The sequence below is a fragment of the Lissotriton vulgaris genome, chromosome 2_1 (genome assembly GCF_964263255.1).
Source record: "Lissotriton vulgaris chromosome 2_1, aLisVul1.2, whole genome shotgun sequence".
NCBI lineage: Eukaryota > Metazoa > Chordata > Amphibia > Caudata > Salamandridae > Lissotriton > Lissotriton vulgaris.
The window spans coordinates 1,546,667,378-1,546,694,456 of record NC_141687.1 but is presented as its reverse complement, the minus strand read 5'-3'; the positions used below and the strand labels follow the sequence as shown (position 1 = coordinate 1,546,694,456).

At 44.5% G+C, this 27,079-nt stretch overlaps 1 protein-coding gene across 5 annotated transcripts in view; it reads right to left on the bottom strand.

Annotated features, from left to right (window-relative positions):
• DTX3L (deltex E3 ubiquitin ligase 3L) overlaps window positions 1-27,079 on the bottom strand; it is a 212,631-nt gene that overhangs the window by 79,410 nt on the left and 106,142 nt on the right. For all 5 annotated transcript variants that reach the window (XM_086957421.1, XM_086957422.1, XM_086957424.1 and 2 more), the window contains exon 4: window positions 13,532-13,749. In XM_086957421.1, the coding sequence (XP_086813547.1) occupies window positions 13,532-13,749 (218 nt within the window). The remainder of the gene's footprint in view (window positions 1-13,531; window positions 13,750-27,079) is intronic.

Below are 27,079 nucleotides of genomic sequence, written 5' to 3'. Positions count from 1 at the left end.
AGATATTGTAGAGAGTGTCCCGTTTGTCAGAGGAATAGTAGATACCATCCACCACGAGTTCCCCTTAGACCACTTCCAATAATTGATGAACCTTTCCAGAGAGTAGGGATGGATATAATAGGGCCTTTGCTTCCCTCACGGAGTGGCTGTCGATATATACTTGTGATTGTAGATTATGCCACGAGATTTCCCGAGGCCATACCTTTACGAAGGCCGGATGCGACTAACATTGCTAAAGCGATGATCACAGTATTTTCTAGAGTCGGATTCCCGAAAGAAATCTTGTCGGACCAGGTAACCCCCTTTGTGTCACAACTGATGAAACAAGTGTGTACTCAGTTAGGAGTCAAACAAATCCGTACCTCTGCTTACCATCCCCAAACGGATGGATTAGTCGAGAGATATAATGCCACCATAAAAAGTACCCTGAAAAAACTTCTTGCCTTGGAATCCAGGAAGTGGGAAGACATGCTGCCATTGGCTTTGTTTGCCATCAGGTGCAAGGAACAGAAAAGTACGGGATACTTACCTTTTGAGTTGCTGTATGGTCATAAACCACATACTTTACTGGAGATGGCACAGGAAAGATGGGAAAATGAACCCCATGACACTAAACCCATCACTGAATATGTGTCGAATCTACGTACACACCTAGGACAGATCAGGGCCATTGTTAAGAATAATCTAGAAGAAGCTCAAGAGTCACAAAAGAAACAGTACGATAAGGGTACAAAAGAAAGGTCTTTTAAGGTAGGAGACTCGGTACTACTCATGATGTCTTCCTCTGATCATAAGCTGTTGGGCCAGTGGCAAGGCCCTTATACCGTAATTGATCAGGTTACCCCTGTCACATACAGGATTGAGTTAGATCCAGTAAAACACACGTCTCCGGTATATCACATCAATTTACTTAAAAAATGGGAAGGACCCGTCCCAACCACTGTGAGTATGGTTCAGAATGCATCTGCTCCATTTGAACAATGTATAGATCCAGGGTTGCCAGACCATTTAAAAGAATGTCTAACCCAGATGTTAAAACCGATCGAAGATACCTTTTCCACCACGCCAGGCAGAACCACATTTCTTGAACATGCGATAAAAACTGCTCCAGGAAAGAAGGTCAGACTTCGACCTTATCGCATTCCCGAAGCTCGGAGGCAAACAATACGGGAGGAAGTCCAAAAAATGTTAGAAATGGACATTATAGAACCTTCCGTAAGTGAGTGGAATTCCCCAATAGTTTTGGTGCCAAAACCGGATGGGTCAGTGCGGTTTTGCATTGACTTCAGGGAAGTTAACAAGATTTCAGAGTTCGATACCTATCCCCTTCCACGGGTTGATGAAATGATAGTAAGGATAGGCCAAGCCAAATATATCAGCACACTCTATTTGTGTAAAGGCTACTGGCAAATACCCTTAAGAGCAGAAGATCGAGAAAAAACTGCATTTTCCACTCCTGATGGATTATATCAGTTTAAAGTTTTACGCTTCGGGTTACATGGAGCTCCAGCAACTTTTCAGAGGGCTATGAATATCATTCTCAGGCCCTATGAAACATATGCTGGTGCTTACATTGATGATATAATCATTTATAGTAATACTTGGGAACAACATCTCTGTCACCTTTCGAATGTGGTCCAAGCACTGGGTCAGTATGGCTTAAAAATCAATCCTGCAAAAAGCTATCTGGCCGCCCAAAGTGTTAAATATTTGGGATACTTGTTGGGGGATGGTGTAATTAGACCACAGGCTTCCAAACTGGCAGCCATTTCACAAATCCCTTTACCCCGCACAAAAAAAGATTTACGAGCCTTTCTGGGATTATTAGGATACTACAGAAGATTTATCCCACAGTTTTCCCAGACGGCTGCTCCTTTAACTGACTTACTGCAAAAACATTGCAAAACAGAAGAGCAGTTACAACATCCTTCCTTAGAGGTAGTACAAGCATTTGAAACCCTGAAACAGGCTTTGACATCCGACTCAGTGCTAACCAGTCCAGATTACACCCTTCCATTTGTGTTACAAACGGATGCTTCAGATCAAGGACTTGGGGCTGTTCTATCCCAAGAAACGTCCCAGGGAGAGAAGCCCATATTATACATTAGTCGGAAACTGTTTCCCCGTGAAAAAAATTATGCCACTATAGAAAAAGAAGCATTAGCCATAAAATGGGCGATAGAAACCTTAAGATACTATCTAGAAGGTAGGGAGTTTACTTTGTACACCGATCATGCCCCTCTAGAATGGTTAGCCAAAAACAAGGGCCATAATGAACGAGTACTTCGATGGTTCCTGTCACTACAACCTTATCGGTTTCGAATCAAACATAGGAAAGGAAGCGAACAAGGAAATGCGGACTACTTATCTAGATTTCCTCAAGATACCACCCCGATTAGAAGGACAGCAAGGGAAAGGGGATGTGAGGAAATGCTCACCGATATAATCCCGTGGGTCGATAACATCCAACGGACTCCACAAACAACAACACCCAATCCGGATCCATGCCGTCTTTTCCTCTCATTACAGAGAGCCGGAAAACGTAGCCCGGAAGTGAATGACGGTAACACCGGAAACGGTCTACAAAAACCAATGAAAACTGAGCACGGAGGAGGGTTTGAGAGAGAAGGAGAAGACCGGAAGAGGACGCCGGCCGAGAGGACGCGAGGAGAAACTCCATACCGGAGCCGAGAGGACTACGAAGAGAAGACCGAGGAGAGAGAAACCCAGGACGAGGAAGCAGACGAGCCCTGGACCGAGGAGTGGTGGATTCCACCGGAGGATGCTGAAGAGCGGCCGCGGACTCAGGAGAGTTTGCGGCAGGAGTCGGTGAGTTAAGGGTTTTCACTTACTACACGTGAGGGTAACGGGTGGTTTCTGTAAGAGTGGTGGGTGGCAGTTAGTGTATACGTTTTTACTATTCTGCTCAGAGAACCGCTTCCATCCTTAAAACGTTCGTTATACCTGTTAAAGACGGTGTTTTAGTGATCCTTTTGCTGCTAATGAGTAAAAGTGGTTTTATGTGCCTAAGTAAACTGAAGTTAGTCTCATAGGAAAAATCCTGCCTATTGATACATTGTCGTCTGATTGCATTTACGTAGAAACTGTCTTAGAAACCAATCACTCAATAAGACGGGAAACTATTTCTCTTAAGTGAGGGAACCTCACTATCCTTTTTGCTTTATTTATTCATGAGTCCCTATGCCCCACCCTTTCTTAGTTTAAAACCACAACCCTTTTTCCTAAGCACAACTGTGGTGCGGTGACGGGTTAGATTCCCTGTTATAGGGTAAACTAGTGTTCTGACGACTCCCTATCTTTCCTCTTTTTATGAGCCTCCGGGGAACACCCTTCGATTCCGAAGACGACGAGCCAGGACCATTGCCAGGATCCGAAGAGGACTCTCAAGAGGAGGACTACCGTGACGCCCGAACATCTGTTTTACCTGATCCTACCCTTGTTCAAAATAAACCAATACCTGTTCGAAAATGTATTCAGCCTCCTCGCCTGTATATTAGACCCGCGCTCCCACATGTATGTTCCGAGAAAAGACTGTTTATGTGGTGAGGGGTCGCCCCCGTAAGTGGACACCTGTGTGCGGGCTGTGGAATCGTTATAGGGGGGACATTTGTGTGCCACCTGTAGATGCGCCCATTGATATCCCTGCCTCGCCGTGATTGTTTATGATTATGTACCATGTTTCCCGCTTTTCCCCACCCTCTCCTTTTGTTGGATTGTGAGCGATATGGGAGACTGTCTCCCCAATGTAATGCTATTATTTATTTATTGTTTTGATGCCTTGTGTTAATAAAAAGAAATATATAAAAAAAAAATAATGGGTCAGCAAAATCCCGGATAATTTGGGATGCGTTTAAGGCATTTCGTAGGACCCTGGCAACATCAACAATGACGGGGAAGAAGCACAGCTCTAGGCAACGGGAGACTGATCTGTTGGAAAATATTCAAATTAAGGAGCTAGAATTACAGAGGGCTTCCCTAGAGTTTTTTAGTGAGGTCCCGCGCCTCACTAGGGAGTTGGAGAGCCTTCAATTGGAATACCGGGGACTTTTGGATATGATCATAATAAATTGATGGAAGGTCAGTAAATTGCAAAACTTCTCATATGTGGAGAAAAGTGTCCTAAAGCCAAAGTTCTAGTCAATGGAGAATTAACTGATTGGTTCAGTATTATGCGGGGTACAAGGCAGGGATGTCAGTTGTCCCCCTTGTTATTCAACATATATATATTGAACCTTTCGCAGCCTTAATTAGGCAAGACCTTTCTATCTTCCCCTTCAGATATAAAAATTTCTAGGCTAAAGTAGCGTTATATGCTGATGACCTCATTCTTTATACTCAGAATCCTTAGGAGGCTATTCCTAAGTTGTAGGATAAAGCAGATGTATTTGGGAAGGTCTCCGGATATTGTGTAAACAGATAAGACTGAGGTAATGGAGTGGAATCAATCTTCTCAGACACCTGGGTGCGATATCTCGGCATTATTATCACACAGAAATTAGAAGATCTCCCGGGGGTTAACTGGAGGAAGATTAGCCAGGAGGTTGGAAGATTATTGACCAGATGGGCTAATCTGCCCCTTAATTTATACGGAAGGGTGAATTTGACCAAAATGATCATACTCCCCAAGATTACTTTACTTTTTAATAATATACCCCTCCCATTTGAAAAATAATGATGTTGCAAAATTACAGGGCAACATAGGAAGTTTTGTTTTAGCGTCTAAAGGTCCGTGCATATCCTGGAAAAGGCTGAGGAGAAGGGTGATGAGTGGTGGTCTTGCCTTTCCGGACCTTTGGGTTTACGCACATGTATTTCATTTTAAGAATTTTTGAATGCTATTGAATAAGCCAGATGATTCTGCACTAGGTATAATCTATGGGGCATTGCTTAGTGAGTTGGGAGACGGACAAGATCAATTCCTTTTTAAGTTCGGAGACCCGACATTTTTTAAAAGAGTAAGTTTAAAAATTCTCCTCGAGAGGACAGGCCACGGATTTGGAACCTGAGAGCTCCCTCGTGGATTGAGAAGCCCCCCCAGTGGTTACTCCCCAATCAGCCGAGGAATTGGTTTACTCTGCAGACAGATCGCAAGATCGAGGACGGACACCCTGAGTCGGCTCCCTGCGTGGCCTTCTGGAGAATGGCTACCTGGGGAGGGCTCCTGTTTGGGGTCCTTTCTGTTTTGAACCTATGGGTGATCCCTGATGTCTCTTCGTGAGGTGCCTGGAGGTGATGTGACTGGAAGGGAGCAGCACCTGTGGCCATGAAGCGGCTGCACCAGGACTGGTGCACTGGTAAACTGGCTGACATTGTCTGGTTGACTGACCATTAGGGAATGGGTGTAGGTTACTCAATGTAAATGTATAATGCCCTGCGACATGGACTGTTACAGAACTGAAAATGTACATCAGGGTACGATGGGATGGAGCAGGCCCTCCCTACCCCATTCCCTCTGGGTTGCCTTAGTTGGAGAGGAGCAAGCTGATGGTGGAACTTTGCTAATGTAAATGTTTCAGTTAGGTGCCATTTGGACAGACAGTCGTACCTGACCTGCCCTGGGGGGAGGGAGTTTATGTTTGGGGAGTGAGTTGTAATTATTTTTTGCTTGTCTCTGCTGGGGGAGAGGGAGGGATGGGGAGAGCTGCAGGACCAGGTGTGCATGTTTAGCAGACTCCGGCTCGGAAAATCCAGTCATGGCCACAGCTAGCCAAGATTTTAAATGTCTGACATGGCCTGTCCAGGGAATGGGTCCGTTACCAAGCAACATAATGTATACCGCTACCTCAGACGTAGAGGTGTACATATCGTCATGCTCCAAGAAACACATCCAATGGGTGTGGAAGTGGAATGACTGATCTTGGTGGCGGTGCCAATTGTATGCCACATCCTTCTCTGGATACGCGAGAGGCATGTTGATTTGGCTGAAAGCTGGGACCCCTTTTGAGTGTTTGCCCATCCTTAATGATAAGGAGAGCTGCTACATCCTCATGAGGGGTAGCCTGCTGGGCAAAGATTACGTTGGGGAGTATATATGCACCTAACCATGAACAGGTGGCCTTTTTCCACTTACTCTCAGCACCGATAGGGGACACGCAAGGGGGTCATGTATTATTGGGAGGGGATTTTAAATGCATGGCAGATGTCACCCTGGATAGCTCTACCGCCCCATTGTTGAGTCTCAGCCCATACAGTGACAGCAGGCTTTCAAGACTGAATGTGGCATTGGGGGAAATTAGATCTTTGGCGCATTCAACATGGGCATGAGCAGGATTACTCCTACTTTTTATCAGTATATACACTGTACACTAGGCTTGACATGTTACTATGCTCAGATAGGCTGGCTGGCTATGCCACAGGCACTGAGAACCTCAGGCGTAACCTTTCTGACCACTGCCCTCTTCTACTGGGTTTTAAACCCCTAGATAATAGACTTCTCATCCCAACATGGCGACTTCAACCAGCGCCTGTTATAACGGATCCCTTCAAACACACCTCACAGACTATTTCGACCACAACCAGGACTCAACATCATCTTCCTTGACTGAGTGGGAGACGTTGAAGGTAGTGGTGCATGGGCATTGCATGAACACCTTGGCGGGGATCACTTGGGAATTACATGCGGAGCTGAACACCTTGGATGCGGTGGAGGGCAACCTTGGAACAGACCCGGAGACCAGGAAAAGGTTGATAAAAACAAGAGAGCGATATAACGCTACCCTGGAGCAGCAGTGCTGCCAGGAATATAAAAAATTACATAAGAGTGCACTCAGAAGAGGGTAAATCCGGGAGTATGCTGGCCTGGCTGATACAACCAGACAACAGTGGGGCACCAATAACCTAACTCACTTCCCTCGCTGGGACACATATATACATATATATACCCCCAGGGTGATATTAATGACGAGTTCGGCAGATACTATGAGCCGTTATATGGTAGAACGATGACACTACCCGAGGGACCATAAAACTGATTCTTGGACTGTATCACTCTTCCGTTACTACCCCCGTGGCTAGGGAAGAACTGGGGGTCCCAGTGACAAATGAGGAAGTGCGTGCAGCCATAAAGGATATGACTACTGGAAAGAAACCGGGTCATGATGGGAACCCGGCTGAGTTTTACACCGCTTATATGCACGTATTGGTTCCCATATTGGTGGCACTCTACTCACACTTCTTTCGGAAGGGACGGCTCCCGGAGTCCATGCGGGCCGCCACATAGGTCAGCTTGCCAAAGACAGATGAGATGGGGCCCCCCCTGATGGCATCTCGTCCCCTGTCCATGCTGAACATGGATTTCAAAATACTCAGTAAAATATTAGCAACTGGATTGCTCCCTCATATGCAGACCCTGGTACACAGAAACCAGAATAGCTTTATCCCCAGCCGCAGTACTTCGCTCAACCTCCGGAGGCTCTTTCACATACTTTCCCATCCCGAGGTACAAACCAATCAGGAAGCCTTTCTCATGTCAAAAGACCTGGAAAAGGCCTTTGACTCCATTAGTTGGAACTTTCTCATGACAACCATGCAAAAGATGGTATTAGGTGAGAAGTGGGTCAAATGGGTTTCCCTCATTTATACGGAACCGTTGGCTCGGGTGAAGACCAGATGCATCTTCCCTGCCACATACATGGCTGCCCACTGTCTCCTCTCCTTTTTGCATTGGCCATAGAGCCATTAGCAGAACTGTTTCGGGCAGGGGCACTGGACTGATGATGGATGGTCGGGAACACATCATCTCCCTACATGCTTATGATCTTCTTTTGTACCTCTGTGGTGGTGCCTCTGAAGTATGTAGAGCTTTGCACCTCCTGGAAGACTTTGGATGCCCATCGGGCTCGAAAGTTACCCATACCAAATCCTGTGTCGGGGGAGCACCTCTGGACCTGCCGTCGGGTTTCGTCTGGTCTAAAACTTAAGAGTGAAGGTATATCATGTTTTGGAGGACGAGCGAGAAGGGAATCTGAGGCAGGCGCTTTGAGCTCTTCAGACCGGTCTGGTCTTTTGGAGGTCATTGCGCCTCCAACTCATGGCACGCGTCGCTTGTTATAACCCTGATGCTTACCCACTTACTGTATTTCTTCATGAACCTACCGGTTAAGATACCTAAAACATGGTCCAAACTGCTGGAATCTCTTCTTCGTGACTTAATATGGGATGGATCATGAAGCACCCACCAGATGCTGGAGGCCTGGGAGTGCCACATTTCGAGCTATACTACCTGGCTGCACAACATCAATGGGTGGCTAAATGGCTGGACGCAGAGCCCACACACCCAGTGGCCCTCGTGGAGCTGGCACATTGCCGAGGACTGCTATTGGCACACTTGTTGAACCCGGGGGTAACCATCCCACAGCCAGGAGTGTTGCTCCATGTGGCTTTACAGTGTTGGTGCCATTGCCAGAGGGCTCCTCTGTACGTATTTGCTCTGCCGCTGGTGGGCCTCTCCCATGGAGACCCAGTTGTGTGTCTCACAACCACCCAACTTGCAGACTGGGCTGAAGCGGGTCTTGTGACGGTGGGGGACTGTTTCCTCCAAGGAGCATTTATACCCTTTAAAGGCTTGGTGGAAACTCATGCTTTACCAGGGGTCAATTTCTAAAATATGGAGCTTTAGTACGTACATTCAGAGACTTATGGGCCAGGGGACGGGAGGAATCACCGACACACATGGTCTTTCAGCTTTTTTTTTTGATGGGCTCAGCTCGCCACTTGGTGACTTAGTTCTCCCGGGCGTTGAACGAGATGGGAAGCTATTCTGGGACATGACATCCCGGACAGTGATTGGGGGAGGCTACTAGCATACCCCAAGAAATTGCAGCGTAATACTAGGCTGAAATACATACAGATTACACATTGGGTATGGGGTGAACCTCGAAGCTCTCCACGCTGTCAGGTGCTCGACACAGCTTCTGTTCTATGATTTTGGGATGCCCCGTGCTCCAGACCTTCTGAACAGCGGTGATTTCAGGCCACACTGGGCCATGCTGTTTTCTTGTACAATACGGACTTGCCTCTTGGGGAGCTTCCCAAGGCAAAAGATGAGGAAAGTGGGTTCCTGATTTCTGGACTTGACACTGGCCCTGGTGCGACGCAGGGTAGCCATGGAGTGGAAGTCTGACAGAGGATAAAACACTGAAATTTGAGAAAGAGATGTGATGGTCTGGGTGGAGGGGGAGGGACTGGACCTTCGACGGGAAGATGGCCAGAGTATATGTAGACTCCAACCAGCGGCAATGTGGCAAGAGTATCTTAAATAACTGGAGGCACCCGGGGACAGACTCAGACGTGGAACCAGAAGACCCGGGTGTCTCATATGGGAGAGAGGGGGTCATTAGGAGACATGAAACAAAGAGACACAAAGAGGTAGAAGGCGGTATCATTATGAGGACACCTGGGAGATGGGCATTGATCACCCAATACTCTTTAAATAGTGAATCCTCACTGACCAGGGGAGGCTCCTCCGCTATGGCAGAGGAGTGTCACCCCACTGCTTTCTCGCAGTGCGAGAAGAAAACTAAAATGGTCATAACTTTTAGTTATAACCATTTTATGTTAGCGTTGCGGGCGGGTGGGCAGGGGAGGAGTAGTGTGCCCACTCCTGAGTGCGCAAAGACAGTTTGGTCGGCCCTCTCGGGCCGGCCAAACCCGCCATGCACATTTTGCCTTTCTCCATACTCACCCCATATGCCCCATGCTAGGCGCCGTCCCGACCAATCACAACGATGCATGCAGCGTTGTGATTGACTAAAGGGATCGAACCTGGCTGCCTGCTTCCTCATCCTGTTGTAGGCAGGAGAGCAGGAGAAGAGATGACGCGGGACCCAGCCTCAAGGTAAGTTTAATTTTTTATTTCTTTAATTGCCCTGCACGATCCCCCCTCCCTGCGTGCCCCGCCACCCGTGAGGCATGCCGACCGCGACTGTCACTGACCATGCACATGTCAGGAGCTCTATATAACACAAATTGCCCGAACCACAAAATCTCCACAAGCTTATTAAGAGGGAAAAGATCAATGTATTGTGATCACCCTCGACATCCTACTTAGTGTCAATGTTTTTTATCTGTTTCAAGTTATGACAAGCTATATGACAGAAAACAACAATACATTAAATATTTACACACCTATATATACTTTGTACATACATAAAAAACAAATTATTTACACAGTACAAAACGAAAATTTCTTGCATCAAACATTGCAAAAAACTAAGAATACATCAAAAACGACATTAGAACAAACATTACAATCAAAAAATGAGAAAAATAGGAAAAACCAATCCTAGGGGGAATTATAAGCAAATGAATGGCTCTTAAACAAATCAATACTGGACCAGCCGGTCCTAGTATCGTAAAGATGACATTTTATTCCACCCTATGAAAGTGTCAGGGGCTCTGCCATCTGAGACTCCCACCCTGGACTTAGACAGGCCGGAAAACCAATTTCACAAGGCCCGAACCACCTGCCTGACACCGGGAGACACAGGCGAATGCGCACACACTTCCATAGACAACAGAGACTTGACCCCTGTCCCCAGCAACGCAAAAGCTGAGACTTCCCCATAGTTTTCTTAAGTCTATCTCAGTTTCCTAGTTTCAATGATTATGATTTCATACCGGTTCAACCCTCCCACTAATGGCCTTCAACTAGACGGCTAATAACAAGTATTGTCTGGAGAAATTGAGTGTTCATTTGGTTGACACACAGAGAACCCTCTAACCACAAGACACAGGTTAGGCATGAATAGATTACATATTATAAAACTGACCTGCTTGGATTGATGACTTTGTATTTCAATGATGTGTATTTATTTTATTGATTATTGCAACGTTCTTTGCCCACTGATTAGAGATTGTACAAAGCAGCACCTACATTTTGGTCAAAGATTCTGAAGAATGTGTTTAATGCCGCTAGAATGGGTGTGATCCCACAGTCATGGGCTACATCCGTCATCATACCCATCTTTAAAAAAGGCCTCAAGAGTGACCCTGCCAGTTACAGGCCTATCTCCCTGATTGACTCTGCTGTTAAAATCTTGGGCAGAGTCTTGGCTGGAGGGCAGGGGAATTCTTTCTAACGCTCAATATGGCTTTAGGGCTAAAAGAAGCACATTGGATCAGTGTTTAAACTTATACCTGATAACTACCAAATACACCTTAGTTAAGAAAGGAGCCTTATATATGGCTTTTATGGATCTCTCCTCAGCCTTTGACCTGGTTAACAGGTCAAGGCTGTGGGGGGTCCTCTTGGATATAGGTATTGAAAAATCTTTAGTTGGCTTTTTGGCTGATCTGCATCAGGGGCTGGAGGCCTCAGTTAGAGTAACTAGGGACGGCAGATGCACCAAACCCTTTAGCTCCGAGAGAGGAGTGAGGCAAGGATGTATCCTTGCCCCTCTCCTCTTCACTTTGTATATAAACACCTTGGAGCCGGTACTTTCCACCTTGGGCGCCGACGTCCCGCGTGCAGGAGAGACTAACATTCCAGTCCTCCTGTACGCGGACGATGCGGTCCTCTTGGCGAGAACTGGCGTTGCCCTGAACAAACTTTTGGCCTCTTTTGGGGATTTCATGACCTCTTTGGATCTAAAAGTAAACACACAAAAATCCCACGTCATGATTATGGGACTTAAAGGGAATAGGAGGAAACCCATAACCCTGGTTTGCACAGGAAAGGAGGTTCAAAGGGTTCCCTCTTTTACATACTTGGGCGTCCTATTTGATGATAAAGGCACATGGGGTCCCCAATATAAGGCCAAATCTAATGCACTGAGTAGATCGGCAGGGGCCATCCTGAATTTTGCTAGAAAACTGGGTTCAAGACCGACGAGCGCGATCCTCAAAGTATATAATGCCAAGAGCATCGCAATCGCCAACTACGGGGCCTCAATCTGGGGATACATAGAGCCTGTCCCTATTCAAAGGGCAGAGAACAGGTTTTTAAGATCATTACTTTCTGTTCCCCAGTCTACCCCCACCTTCACTATTCATTCAGAATTGGGGGTTGGGTACGTCTCTGACTTCATAAAATCTGCCCCTGTTATTTCTTGGTTAAAAACCTGGTTAAATGAAGAGATTTCTTTAAATCATAAAATTCTAGAAGATTGTTTAAACATGGATGGGGTACTCAAGATCCCATGGATGTTGTATGTGAAAAACATGTTAGCACAGGTGGGACGTATCGACCTTTTTAATTCCCCCGAGAACATAAGGAAGGAGGATGTTAAAATAATAAAGGAATCACTGATGAACCTTTTTTATCACAGAGCGAGAGGAAGTTGAACTTAAGAAAATTACAGTGAGAAGGAATTTCACACTCAAAACTGTTCCAGGTCCAGAACCCTACCTGGTATTTGTAAATAATTCATTCCACCGCTTTCTTTTAATTAGATTTCGTTTGAATTTAATTAATTTTCTATTGGGCACATACTATAGATGGGATACCCGTGATAATAGCGAACCTTGTGACTGTGATAATTTCTCACCCCAGGACACTTTACATTTTATTATGTTCTGTGATCACTATGATAAAATCAGAAGGAAATATCTTGTTCCCATCCTTAGAGAGGCCCGTTTTCTACAAGTGAGGCCTGCACTCCTATTCCTGCAACTTTTGCACAATGCACATGTCACTTTCCATGTTGCCAATTTTTTAGTAGCAGGAGTACGCATTAATAAGAAGCGCAGCAAAAACTATAATGGATTGATTATAAACGAAATTTTTTAAATGTGACTTCTATAAGAATATAGATATATTGATGTATCAAAGGTTTTAAATGTATTTTTTAATCTTTTTGATTGTTTACATAAATTGTTTATGCACATGTCACTTTACATTACTTCGACGTCATGAACTATGAATTATTATGTATATATATTATGCAAATATTTTTCTCGTGATCATTTAATTTCTTGTATGTGTAATTCTTGAAATGTATCCTGTGTCTTTTTATGATTTTTTAAAAATCGAATAAAAGTGATTGACTGACTGACTGACTGATTAGAGATACCATCATGATAAGATATGTGGCCAACAGAGGTCACATTATTCAATCTGTATACATTATAGATTTAACAATCGCAACTATAATGTGCTTGATAACTTTAAATGCCAATAAACATATCTTTAAAAAAGTGAACTTAAATGGAACCTATTTATACAGTCAGTGGTTAGCCTGAAAATGTGGTGTTGCCCTCCTGAACCTATGTTGTCATGCCAACTGAAGAGAGACCGATAGGAAGGGCACAGAGGTATCAAGTTAATTCAAGCCGATCCATATGCCCATGAGCTGCCTTATTGCAATTAGGATAAAGTAATGCCACTGAAGTTGCATTAAAGTTACTTTCCCTAAAATACATTCTATTCCATAACAACCATATCCTGGAATGTACAATAATATTTAAACAATAAATTAGGAACAAGCTCATGAGTCACATAAGTTAGTGTGGTAGAGCACCCCCAACTCAGATTTGAGCTTATTTAGACCAATGAAAGGTCGTCAGCCCTCACCTTTGAGGTCCACCATGCATGCTGGTTTTGTGATGAATATCATTCCATGTAACAATATTACTGGTTCCAGTAGTGCGAGACTGACCAATTGTGAATATCAATTTCTGATTAAAGGCTTTCTTAAGCAGATGTAAGATGTTCCGTCCTTCGTCATTATCAGGCAAGTACGCTCTGCGGTTTGCTCCCTGGAACCTCTGGCCCGGGTGTGGATGCTTAGCCTATTTGGGAATGAAATGTACATAATTAGCACCCCAAGGCTTATGCTTGTGTAAACTCATAACGGTGCAGGGCATGTTCAAATAAATTAGTCTGTTAATATGTAACTAGCACAAAAATACATGGAATAAAAAGACAACGTCTTAGCTTCAATATTTCACTTTTTAAAAGTATTTGTAAAAAACGTTATTACTAGGTCAGGGAGAGGGAATTCCTCATCTACTAATGATGTACGGAATAAAGTACACTCTGCCATACTTAAGAAGTAAATCATGAGGGGTTCTTAGAAGGTAAATAATAGAATGGTGCAGAAATGTTGGGGTTGCAACCATCAATTTAACCAGTTACAAAAAAATTAACCTGCACCTCAGCAGATTTTCCTCTACCACAGATATTCGGATTCAGGTGCAGGTAGCAGCAGGCAAGCAGCAATTCCTCATCCTGCTTAGCCTGGTAACAACCCTTGGCGCAGACATGCCACCATTCTCTGTTGGGTGAAGGGCAGCAGATGTTTCCCAGAATTCGAACACGATTACTTAAGGGGGGAAGGGCTGCGGGGGGGTCAGGCTACTCCGTTCCCTTCTTGAACAAGTCTCCATTGATTTTTCCTTCTCCACCTAAACATCTTAATGACCGGAAAATTTGCCCTACTCTAAAATCAGACTGTAGAAGAAGTACTCGTTTAGAAAATGGGAGTCCACAGTCAGTTACTTGAGATATTTCTTGAACCCCAAGAAAGGAAAGGAGGCCAGGTACATTCAATTGAGCATCGTAGATTTCTAAATAAGGAAAAGAAAAGAAAAAAAGTGTATAGAGTAAGGGCGCATCACATTTTACAAGCCTTTGGATGAAAAGAGTGGTCAATGTCTCTTGCTCTACACCCTCCGTGATCTTAAATCAGGTTGCAAAAAACTTGAACGGATATGGAGACAAGCCTATCTCCCCGAGGCTAAAAAGAACCTGAGGATGGCGTAAAAGAAATATTATGCAGCGATTAGATCTGCATAAAGCCAATACTACGAAGGGCGTATAACTAAGGCCAATAACAATAGCAGGGAAATCTTTGCTATTGTGAAAAGCTTTACCTCACCCTGTGCTGCCCAACCTGTACTTAACTCCTCGGAGAAATGGTGCGAAGAACTCTCCGTGTTCTTTGCTGATAAAATCACCAAAATCCAGGACGACTTAATCACTGTATGCAATAGCTTTCCACCCTCACTGGTCATTCCGTCCCCCATGATGCCTGTTCCTAAGGAACGGTTCGACCAGTTCACCCTAGTAGAAAAAACAGACATTGTTAGCATCCTCGCTGCCCTACAATCAGGATCCCCCTCTGACCCTTGTCCTGCCAGAGTGTTTGCGCGTCTTGCAGACACAGTCGGCAATGAGGTAACTCATATCATTAACCGCTCTTTCCTCACTGCTACTGTTCCGGCCTGCTGGAAGCAAGCTAAATTGCTCCCTCTCCTAAAAAAAAATGGTTTAGATCCCGCTGTCCCAGCTAACTTCCGGCCCATATCACTGCTGCCGGCTCTAGCAAAAATATGTGAAAAGGTCGCTTTCACACAGCTGGACAAATTTGTAGAAAATTCCCAGGCACTTCATCCAGCGCAATCAGGCTTCAGAGCAGCCTTCAGTACGGAGACGGCGCTGGTGGAAATATCTGAGGCCATCCGGGAGTGCCTGGACGGAGGTGGCAGAGCGGCTCTGATTTTATTAGACCTCTCTGCCGCCTTCGATACTGTCCCTCACTCCCTCCTCCTCACCAGACTAGCGGCCATAGGCATTACAGGCTCCGCCCTTGACTGGCTGACGTCTTTTCTAGACAATAGATCTCAGCAAGTCTGGATGCCGCCCTTTGCCTCCTCTCCCAAGAAACTTGCAACGGGTGTACCTCAAGGCTCTACCCTTAGCCTCCTGCTTTTTAATATATATCTGACCCCGCTCATCTATCTCGCCGAACAGCTGGGAGCAAAAATAATGGCCTACGCCGACGACACTCAACTTCTGTTCACATGGCCTAAAAACAACCTGGATACGTCTGGAGCCCAATCCTGCCTATCATCTGTCTTTCGATGGCTTGCCCTCGCCCAACTAAAATGTAACGAAAGCAAATCCGAAATCCTGCTATATGGCTCTTTCCCAGACAACTTTGGCGACTCTCTTTGGCCTGCCGATCTACCATGCCCCAAATCCATCTGAGGCCCCGCAAAAAACCTTGGAGTCTGGTTTAACAATAACCTCAGATTCGAGAATCACTTAAAAAAACTCACGGGGATCTGCTTCTCCACACTTAAAACATTACGCAGGTTCTTCCCGCTCCTCCCGAGAGAGGCCAAGGAGACTGTCATTCGCGCCCTTATACTATCCAGATTGGATTACGCGAATGGCCTCTTCTGTGGCCTACCAGCCTACCTGATCCACCGTCTCCAAGTTATCCAAAATGCCGCTGTACGGCTCTTGTTTAACATTCCAAAAAGTTCAAGTGTTCGTCAACCTCTCCGCACCCTTCACTGGCTCCCAGTTGCTCATAGGATTTCATTTAAAATCCTTGTCCTCGCTTATCGAGCTGTCCATCAAACTGGCCCAGTCTATCTGAGGAAAAGATTTTCCTTATATGTTCCCAATCGTCCTCTCAGATCATCTAATCTCTACCAAATTACTGTACCAAAATTTAAATATAGCAGGCTTGGTGGCCAATCCATCTCTGTCAGAGCTGCGAGAGCCTGGAACACCCTTCCTCTTCATCTGAGAACAGCCCCATCCATTACTGTGTTTAAAAAGGGACTGAAGACCCATCTCTTTAACATCACTGTTTAGGGTCTCACCCCTTTCTTTTCACCGGATTCACTCTGCTCTGCCTCTCACCCACCTCGCGCCAGGATACTATTTTCTTAGTAACAGAGCGCGCTACAAGTCTCTATAATAATATAATAATAATCTAGAGTATCTTCACAAACCCTCCGAAGTTGCAACAGGAAATACCTCAGGTTTGTAATAGAGAACGCTTTCAGTTTGTTTCCACTGTTTTCTCTATCGCTACCCCAGAATCTCACAGATTGTAACAGAGTTGGTGTCACCGAAGCGCACTACAATATTGACGATTGGCTCCTAAAAACTATCTCACCTCATATAGAGTTGCATAATTCTAAAAGTTCTATCACCCTTTCTCATTACTTGAGCTTTTCCGTAAACAGCTATTGCTCATAAGCAGCCTCCTAGTTATGAGAAGCCATTGTGAGTTTCCACCACCGGAGAGTCTGGATTGCATTCAACAAGCAATTTCTGTATTTTCTGAGAAGCTGATCCTGTCAGCAACGTCAGAGCTGAGGCATCTGGGACGAATGACCCCATGCAATTATCTAATTTCTGAAACTTCACTGAGACCTCTATAATTATAAGTCTACAGTGGAACTGATTCTATGGCGTCCTGGCAGATAGGATTTTCATTCCTCAATCTCCAAACTATAGTGGTTTAACTGTCCCCAGAATCTTTGGCTAAGACTACTATTAGTCTTCATCGCCATAAATGAGACAAGTGACTAACTTCAATTCCCTCGACTCTGCAAAAACCACAATGCTCAACATCACATCACATTTCAGAAACAGAGTGCAATTTGACTGGCCCCGGAAAACTATTCTGATTCTGCTACAGGCCTGACAGGTCCAAGTACTGACAAACCATACTGCTGCAATGATCTACACCAAGAAAGGAGGAGTCCTACCCAAAGCACTTGGTGAGCAAGCCTCTGGGTCATCAACAAAGAATTTGCTTTATCAGCTTGCTTCTCATTTGGCAATGGCTCCGAACACAATGCCAGACAGTTGAAGTAGACAAACAAAAACAAATCAAGAGCTACTCACGTAAATAATCTGGCATTCTGCTGTGGGTGCTTTTGGACACATATCTGTACAAAAATAACACAAAAACAAAAAATACCACAGGCTCTGCTCTTTGGAATACCCTGTGAGTGAGACACAGGAGGTAATGTGTTGTACAGCTGCGTGGAGAAACCAACACAGGCTCCTAATCCAGGTCTGAGTGCCGAACCGAGGCGCTCATACCAATCCCAGTGCTGCTCACATGCTGGGAATAGTATTCCCAGAATATAATATAATGGGATTGGGAGCCGGGAGCCTGGGCAGTGTGAACCAGGTTCCTGACGAGGACGCGAGGATCGGGTGGAAGGCCGCGGCTGTCTGAGCAGGTAGGTGAAATTTTAGAAAATATTTTATTGTCTTTTTTGTGTTCCCTCCTCCCCCCGCCCCACCACTTCATAGCACGAGGGGCCGCTCCTGCATTCAACAGCTATGATTGAACAGTATGTTACCCACATTTAGTAGTAGCATGGAACAGCCCACAGCCTAGGTCAGACCCCTGTTGCCGGGCAGGGTGGCAGAGAAGAAATAAATCGACCAGAGATTCCTAGCCTTAGCCAGCTTGCGCCTCCATGGCTGGCAACCAATCAAATGAATGGCATGCCACGTGGGACCCCGAGGCCAACTAAAGGATGTGAGAGGGCGCTGTGCTTAAATGGTTTGCTTCCTTCCTCTCTGATAGATCCCAAATGATCAAAATAGCGAACAGTCTTTCATCTGCTTTGGAGGTAGGTCAAGGTGTTCCTCAAAGCTCTATACTTGCACACACATTGTTCAATCTCTATTTAGAACCACTGGGAAATCTCCTAAGTAAATCCGGGATCCACTATCATCTCTATGCAGATGACACTCAAATCTACCTCAAGGTTGCCTCCACTCACGATCTCGCCATCCTAAGTTCTACTCTCGACTCCATTCAAAACTGGATGTCAACTCATCAACTGATTCTGAATCCCTCCAAAACTGAATTCCTCCTCCTCACTTTCTCCTCCCCCGGTTCAATCATGGATGGATCAGATGAATCTAGTTAACAATAAAGCCATCATTGTCGACAGCGCAAAATCCCTTGGTGTCATACTTGACAAAAACCTCAATCTAATCTCCCACATCAATTCCATTGCAAAGTCTGCTTGATACCAACTGCGCCTTCTTTGGGAAATTCATCGCTTTTTCCCGGAGCAAGACCTTAACACCCTGGTGCAATCGCTGGTCCTCTCCAGACTGGACTACTGCAATTCTCTTCTTACTGGCCTCCCCAAAGCCCATCTGTCCCCCCTTAAATCTGTTCTCCATTCAGCAGCTCGTTTCATTTATGGGGCCAAAAGAAGCAACCACATCACACTGATGTTATCCACCCTCCGCTGGCTTCCAATCGAGGCTAGAGCTATCTACAAGACTGCCTGTATCACCCACAAAGCCTTGCACTCCCCTTCTCGCTACCTGGCAAATAGACTGAAACTCTCTGGAGGCTCTAGACCATCTCGTAATGTGGAAAATCTACTACTTGAACCTCCCACTTTCAAGAAGGGTAGACCGATGACCTAATCCTTTTCAGGCAACGCAGTGAGAATCTGGAACTCACTTCCACCTCAGCTCCAGACCACCAACTCCTCCCAGGCCTTCAAAACGGACCTCAAAGTTCTCCTCCTCCAAAGACACCTCCAGATTTAATTCACGACCTCTCTATTATCTGAAGGAAGACCCCCCATTACTGCAAATTCTATTCTCCATGACTATGGAAGTGCCTTCCCAGTGTGTTCTTGTGGTTGGAGTGTTGCCATTTATTGCAGTATTATCCTTGTACCTGTCTTTGGTACTCTTTTGTAACATGCACACGCCACTTTTCTCTTGTAACACACTGTTTGCTACCTCTCACATTTTGTTTGCTTTTGATACTTGCAGTGCCACCATTGCCTACATAACGTTTGTTCTTGTGCTTGAGTGTCTGCCATGAATTGCAGTATTATACCTCTAATTGTAATTTGTTTTCTCTTGTAACCTGTACAAATGCCACTTTTTCCTCCTGTAATGCACCGTTTGCTACCTCATGTATTTTGTTTGCTCACATTTGTCACTTTTGCCTCATGTAACTTAACGTTTGCTTTTGTAATTTGCTCACTTGTAATTTTCTCGCTCTGACGCCTTCGGGTAAAGTCTGCGCTATATAAAAACGCATAAATAAATAAGGGGCCCCAGCGCGGATCTTCTCCCTGCAACAGTTCTCCAATTAGGCCCTTCTTTTACTGCAGTTTAGGCTCACCCAGTTTTCGGCATGTATTAAAAAACTTAGTATTGCGGCTTGACATCCACGTCTGTTTGATACTATGGTTTGTGCAGAGTGATTTTTTCATGACTTAGGCGGGAGCGTAGTTTTGTGTTTAGGTCTTCAAATCTCTGAAGTTAATTTGCTTTCTGTGATAACAGGATATTTCCACATCATAGTTGTACACTAGCGCCATCTGGTGGCCTTTGATAAACAATACTCTGAGGTCAGCTTTAATGCATCCGTCCCAGCAAAGCGATGAACTGGAACTATCGTTTTATCACGCTTCAGGACATGGTTCTTTTGCGTTACTCGGCATTGCGGTAATGCAGGAAAATTACAGGAAATGCATTATTTTAATGCGTGATGCATGGCACTTGACAGGGCTGTAACATTCTAAAACGGCAAGCGAGAACCCTCGTGCACCAACACGTGAGGAAGTGAAGTAAGGGAATAGAAAGACAGTGAGCGTATCAAGAGAATGCATAAACCCTGCAAGGACAACAGCAGTAAATATATGTACTGATATTACATCTTCTCCCTCTTTAGGAAAACATTCAGTCCAACAAATAGGCCGTAAATGTCAGAGGCATTTCCCAAGGGCTGGTGATATTTGCAAGTGGGGGCGTATACATTCTGGATGAGTGCACTGTGGCGAGTGATCCCAACCGTTATTAGGAGGGTTCGGGGTGGTGGAGGGGCTTCTCTCCCCGATAATTTTTTATTTTTTTTTTAAGTCAGCAAATGGTTAATTTCCAAGTTAATTGAATAAAGCTGGGAGAATAATAAAGCAATTGTGATAGTGTAGTTATGACACCAATAAAGAGATTTCATATAATGATAATGTAGGTAACAGCTTATTCAGTGTACCACAGGACTTCATAACAGAATGTTTTTGTTGGCACAATCCCACGCCACTTCCAAATCACAACCCTTGTGGAGACTTTTGGATGGTCAAAAGGACCAAGAAGTATTTGGAGGTATTGGGAAGAACATGGAATGGACCCAGAAAATCCAGACCAATTTTTTGCCAAGCTCTAACGGGTGGAGGAACAACAGAATTACAAACACCTTCCAAAATAAGAACTTTATCGCTGGAGTTGCAGCGTGTGCAGAGTTTGACAGCATCCACAATTTGATTGTCCATTCTTGGCCACCAGAAATTTGATCTGACATTTCTCTTGGTAATGGTGGCACCTAGATGTCCAGAATGGGCATCAGCAATAATTTTTTCACGGTAAACAAAAGGGGGAATAAATTTATCGCCCCTAACAATTTTGCCATTTTCCAAGGAAAGTTCTGAATTAATTTTCCAATATATCTGAAGTTCGGGAGAAAGAGATTTTTCCTTGGGCCAACCCTTCTGTATGAAGGAAATAACATCCTTAAGTACAGCATCATTCTCAACAGCATTAACCCAATCAGACTCAGCGAAAGAGATGGAATTTTGGGAAATGTTGGCCACAAAACATTCCTCAATCTCTGTTTCCCACTCATTTTCATCAGGTTCTTGTATAGGTAACCTGGAGAGACAGTCAGCACGTTTGTTTTTGCCCCCAGGAATGTAGATAACTTTGAAGTTGAATTCTAACAATTTAGTAGAAAGTCTAGCCAAACGTGCGGTAGTACGCTTGACGTTTCTGCCTGACAGAATGTCAACAAGAGGTCGATGGTCAGTTTGAAGAACAAATGGTCAGCCCCATAAGTAAGATTTAAACTTTTCGACGCTCCAAGCGCAGGCTAGCAGTTCTTTTTCAATGACTGAATATTTTCTTTCGACAGGACGGAGAGTCCTGGAGGCAAACCCCACAGTAAATTCTTTACCATGGGCCAATTGTGAGAGAACAGCCCCTAGGCCATATTCACAGGCGTCAACAGTGACAAAAGTTTCTCTATTCCCATTGAAAGGTTGAAGAGCAGGAGCTTTAGTGATGTGTTCTTTTATGAGTTGAAAGCCTTTTTCACACTCATCAGACCAGCTGAAAGTGGCCCCCTTTTTAAGCAAAAGTCTAAAACATTCAGTGGTCTTGGCGTAATCTCTCATGAATTTAGAGTAGAACTCACAAAGACTTAGAAAGGACAGGAGTTGTTCCTTGTTAGAAGGGGCGGGAGCCTCAATAATACTCTTGACTAGACCTGGCCTGGGTTTAATGCCACACTCAGAAATGGTGTGACCAAGGTATTCTACCTCTCTGGTTTTGAATACACATTTGCTCTTTTGTAGAGTTACACCTCTTCGTTCCAGGATGTTGAAAACTTGGTCAATGACCAAGTTGTGTTCATGCTCGGTTTGAGTGAAAATAAGAATGTCATCCTGGAAAACGACAACATTAGAGAGTTCCTCGAACATTTCTGACATAATACGCTGGAAAACAGCGGCGGCAGACGCCAACCCAAAGGGAAGACGACGAAATTGGAAAACCCCATCAGGAGTTACAAAGGCAGTGAGATGTCGGGAAAGGGGATGTAACTCAATTTGGTGGTAGGCCGCTTTTAGATCAAGTTTGGAAAACCAGGTAGATGAGCCTACTTTTGCTATCAAATCCTCAATGCGGGGAAGAGGAAAGCCATCGACCCAGATAGCTTCATTGAGGCTGCGTAGATCCACACACATCCTAAGGTCACCAGACCTTTTTCTAGCAAGAACAATGGGACTAAGCCATAATGTGGATTCTACTTTTTCAATAATTTCTTGCTCGCATAATGATTTTAAGTGTTTGGATAAATCTTCTCTAATACTGAGTGGAACGTTCCTAAGCTTGTGTTTAACTGGGGAGACACCATCTTTGACCTTGATGAAATGTTGGAAATTGGTGATCTTACCCAGGCGATCATCAAAGATTTTCTCAAATTTGCGCTCCCAAAATTCGCCATTCAAAATGTTGCATATAGGGGTAGAAGATGAAGGAGAGGAAAGATTACATCCTTCAATGAATACAGGGTTGGGTAAACCGGGTTTAATGGTAACACCAAAATCTGCCTGATGAATGAGACCTAGAACATTGATACCTCGTTTGGCAACATAAACCTTCCCTTTAATAGATTTGCCAAAGATGGAGATTTCAGCCCAGAAGTAACCTAAAAGGTTGATTCTGCTTCCTTCAAATGCTACAGAAAGAACATCAGGGGGAAGTAAACATTTGTCTTGCCAGAAATGAGAGTATTTTTCATAGGAAACAATTGTGATGCGAGCACCAGTGTCCACCAGTAGTAGGACATGGTGATTTTCGATAGTGGCATCAACTTCAGGATCAGGAACAAGAAAGGTACGACTGATAGTGTCATTGTCTTTTACCACAACTACATATTCCTGATTGGTTACATCACATACAGAATTTTCAGTCGAATGTTCAAAAGAATTTAAATCTTGGGAAGAATCATTCTCATTCATGATACAACGCACATTACCTCTTCTACCTCTCATACAGACCCTTGAGAAGTGACCATTTTTCCCACATTGAGTGCATTGTTGGTTGGCAGCAGGACAATTTTTAAAGTTGGAAGCATGGTAAGAAGAGCCACATCTAAAACAAAAAGTACTTTGGTTGTATTGTCTATTAGGTGTGAAAGGTCTTCTAAAACTAGTGTTTCCCATTCTTTTGAAATAACCACGAGAGTCACGAGGAGTAAAATTAGAAGTCTTGGTAGGAAGAGGCATCTTAGTGGAAACAGCACTAGAAATGGAAGTGTTTGAAAGAGAGACTTCTAATTGTTTGGAATCTTCTAAGGATGTTTCAATACTTTTGGCTATATCGATAGCCTTGTCGAGAGAAGGATCTTTGCAGGATAGTAGTTTCCCTTGGATTTGTTTGCAAGAACAGCGAGCAACAAGTTGATCTCTAATAAGTTGAGAGGTGAAATTGTCAAATTCGCATTTAGACGCAAGTATTTTTAAAGCAGTAACAAAAGTATCAATGCTTTCTTCGGGTTTTTGAGCTCTGGTGAAAAATTTATAACGATGCACAACCATGTTCTTAGTCTTAACAAAGTACTTGTCTAATTTAGCTATAGCTATTTCGAATTCATCAGGGGTTTCACCAGTAGGTGGAACATAGATAGGTAGATGGTCAAAAACATTCTGCCCTTCCACACCAAGATGATAATACATTAGACTCTTTTTCCTTTCAGCACGGTACCTAAGACCATCGATTGCTCCTAAGTAGGCCATAAAAGATCTCAACCAAAGCTTCCATTCAAGAGGAGGATCACCAGGAGTCTGAAGAAATGGAGCTGGAGGAGATACGTTTTGCATTGTAAGATCTTCTATTTTTCCTTTATGGTGAAAGACTTAGGTGCAAGGAGGCGAACAATAAAATGACAATAAAATTTTATAAGACAAGAGTAAATATTGTAAATTGTAAGTAGTTTGTCTTTGTTAAGAGTGGATGATGTTCACATTAGTATGTGGAAGCTGTGCACATCAGCGAGTAGATACTGTGCACATCGGCATATTGAGAAAAGAATGCGTGCAGAAGCTGTGCACGTCAGCGTGTAGAGCGTGCATAAGCTGTGCACGTCAGCGTGTAGAGACTGTATACTTCGGTGTGAAAAATGCGTGCAGAAGCTGTGCACGTCAGCGTGTAGAGACCGTATACTTCAGTGTGTAAGTGTTGATGTAGAAAGAATAGGCTGTGCACATCAGCGCGAGAAAAGGTGAGTTTATCTTTTGCTGTGTGCTTGAGCTGTGCACATCAGCGTAGAGAAATGAAATAATGAAAGCTGTGCGCATCAGCGTAGTAAAAATGATGGTTGAATGGCTTAAAGCTGAGCGCATCAGCGTGGTAAAATGCGCATCAGCGTGGTAAAAATAAAGGTTGAATGGCTGTGCGCGGCAGGAATAATGAGACTTGAAATCAGCAAGAAAGAAAAACTTAATGATGTGTTGAAACAGCTCACATAGCCAAAACAATGAAGGCTGGATTAGAAAAAACGTGAAGCCTTTGTGACGTGAAGGTGTCAGGGAGAACGTCGTGAAGACGCGGTGGTTAGCACAGAGAAAGAGCGTCTTGACGTGCAGGTTGCTATGGACACCAAATGCGTGCAGGCGCTGGGTGAAGACGAAAGTTCCACTACGTCATCATTCCGAAGCGCAGCTTGACGGTGGAGGGACAAGCGGTGAGGAAACACACAGCGCTGACGATGAAAGCACAAGGAGTGCTGGACGATGAAGGCACACGCAGCGCAGGTAATAAGGAGTAAAGCCACACGTAGCGCAGGTAGATTGAAGTGTAGATTGAAGGTAGGATGAGGCCGAGTAACACAGTTTAACAGTGCGCTAGGCAGCTTGAAGCACGTGAAGAGGCTTGGAAGGTGCGCAAAAAGTAACAAAACAAGTTATAGTAAAAGAGTCTGGTGGCTGCGACGGCTCTCAGTAGGTACAGCGCGTTGAAAGTATAAGTAAAAGTACTCACATGGAAGTAGGTCGTAGAGAGGAAAAATGTTCTGAAAATCAAACCGTTTTGCTTGAAGAGATTGTTTTGTGAGTTGAAATGACAGCTGAAGAACAGCTGACCATCCTCGTCGCCAATGTAAAGATGAGGCGGAGGCAGGAACTGTAGTAGAGGTTTATTCAGGAGAAGAGAGCCGTCCAGCATGAAGGGGAGACACAGCAGCTGCAACTGCCAAACAGGGAACACTGGGGAGGAATGCTCAGTACATGGAAACCCACAGGTGACATCATGGAGTTCTGGCAGGCATTACGCAATACAGATCACCACACAGTGCTCACTATATTCTCTGCCCCAGCACACACATTCAACCAACCCAAAGATCATGTCACCTGTTCCTGGAGAAAAAAAACATTTGTTTCCAGCTGTGTAGTCACCCTCATTGTGAGCATTGCTGCGGCTTCTGAGATCTTGTAGAATTTTATTACAACTAGGCAACTTCAGTAGTAAACACTAACACTTCACTTTCTGGCAACCAAGCATTATTTTCAGCCGGCATTCGCGATTTTTGCATATTCTGTCGGAATTTAGATGTACGGCGGCGCTGCAAGGGGACCATGAAGTGGTTTCACTGTGTAAGTGACTCGCACCTTCCACAACTGACTCACAGCGTGTAGGCTGCCAAAGGCTGTGGCAGTTTCTACAGGGCCAGATATAACTGTTGTGCAAATTGAGATTCTTGCACAATCAGCACAAGCAGATGTTTGGGCAAAGATTGTAATTAAAACAATGTGGTGTTTAGTACACTCGACAAGTACCGGTGTGGTAAAGTTCTCTCTTTTAATTGTTGGCAGGTCAAATGGAAACCTGCTGGACCTTCTGGAAAAGGCCCGGTATTTACGAGCACATACGGATGTTGGTGCACTAAGCACCAAAAGCCACGATATTCATAAAAAGGCAAAATGGGTTACATTTATGACATCCAATAAATTCCGTACCCTGGGGTGTCTGACTTTAAAGGTTAGATAAATTCCAGCATTGCTCAGGGGCACTTGTATTAAGGCCTTTATTTCTTGGGCGATTTTGCCAGCACTTTACACTGTACTCGCTTCTCCAAAATGATCTCTTTGAGCTAAAATGACGTGCTGACAAAAATGAAATGTGCGATTCTGGATCAAACATTTGAACTTATATAGGTTCAATTCACTTTCCTTGAAACGCGTGCACACATTATTTACTGCTCCTATATAAATCCGAAAAGGAGAGGAAGAGGACTAGATGCGATTTTCCTTTCTTTCTATATTTTATCCTTTAGCAAATGGATCCTTACTGTGCATAGGGCTTCTCAGGTCGGGTAGTACTGTTGTAAATATGTATATTAGGCTTGGTTAAGAAACTCGCTCTAACTAGCAGGTTTTTTTGGCATTCCATTCAGACGGTGCATTTAGAAAAGATTCCTTTCTCGTGGCTGGCTCTCCTCCTTTGTGAAAGTCTTCCCGAGGTGGCTGGCACCGCAACCGCCACGGCATGTTTACCACACACGCAGACATGAAAACACATACAACAAAATTACACACGGAGCGCACACACAGTACACGCCGCGCTCGGGTCAAATTGGCAAGTGTGGGATTGCACTTGACTTTGCTTTGGCGAAAGTTATCCATCTGGCTGACGTATAACGTGCTGATCGATGCGGGCTGGGGAGGGTGGGTTGTGTAATTCAATTAAACAGCTGGGGCTTTTGAGGGTTGCGCTGAGAGAAATGTAAATAAATAATTTGGTGAGCTGCTTTTTTGCATGGGG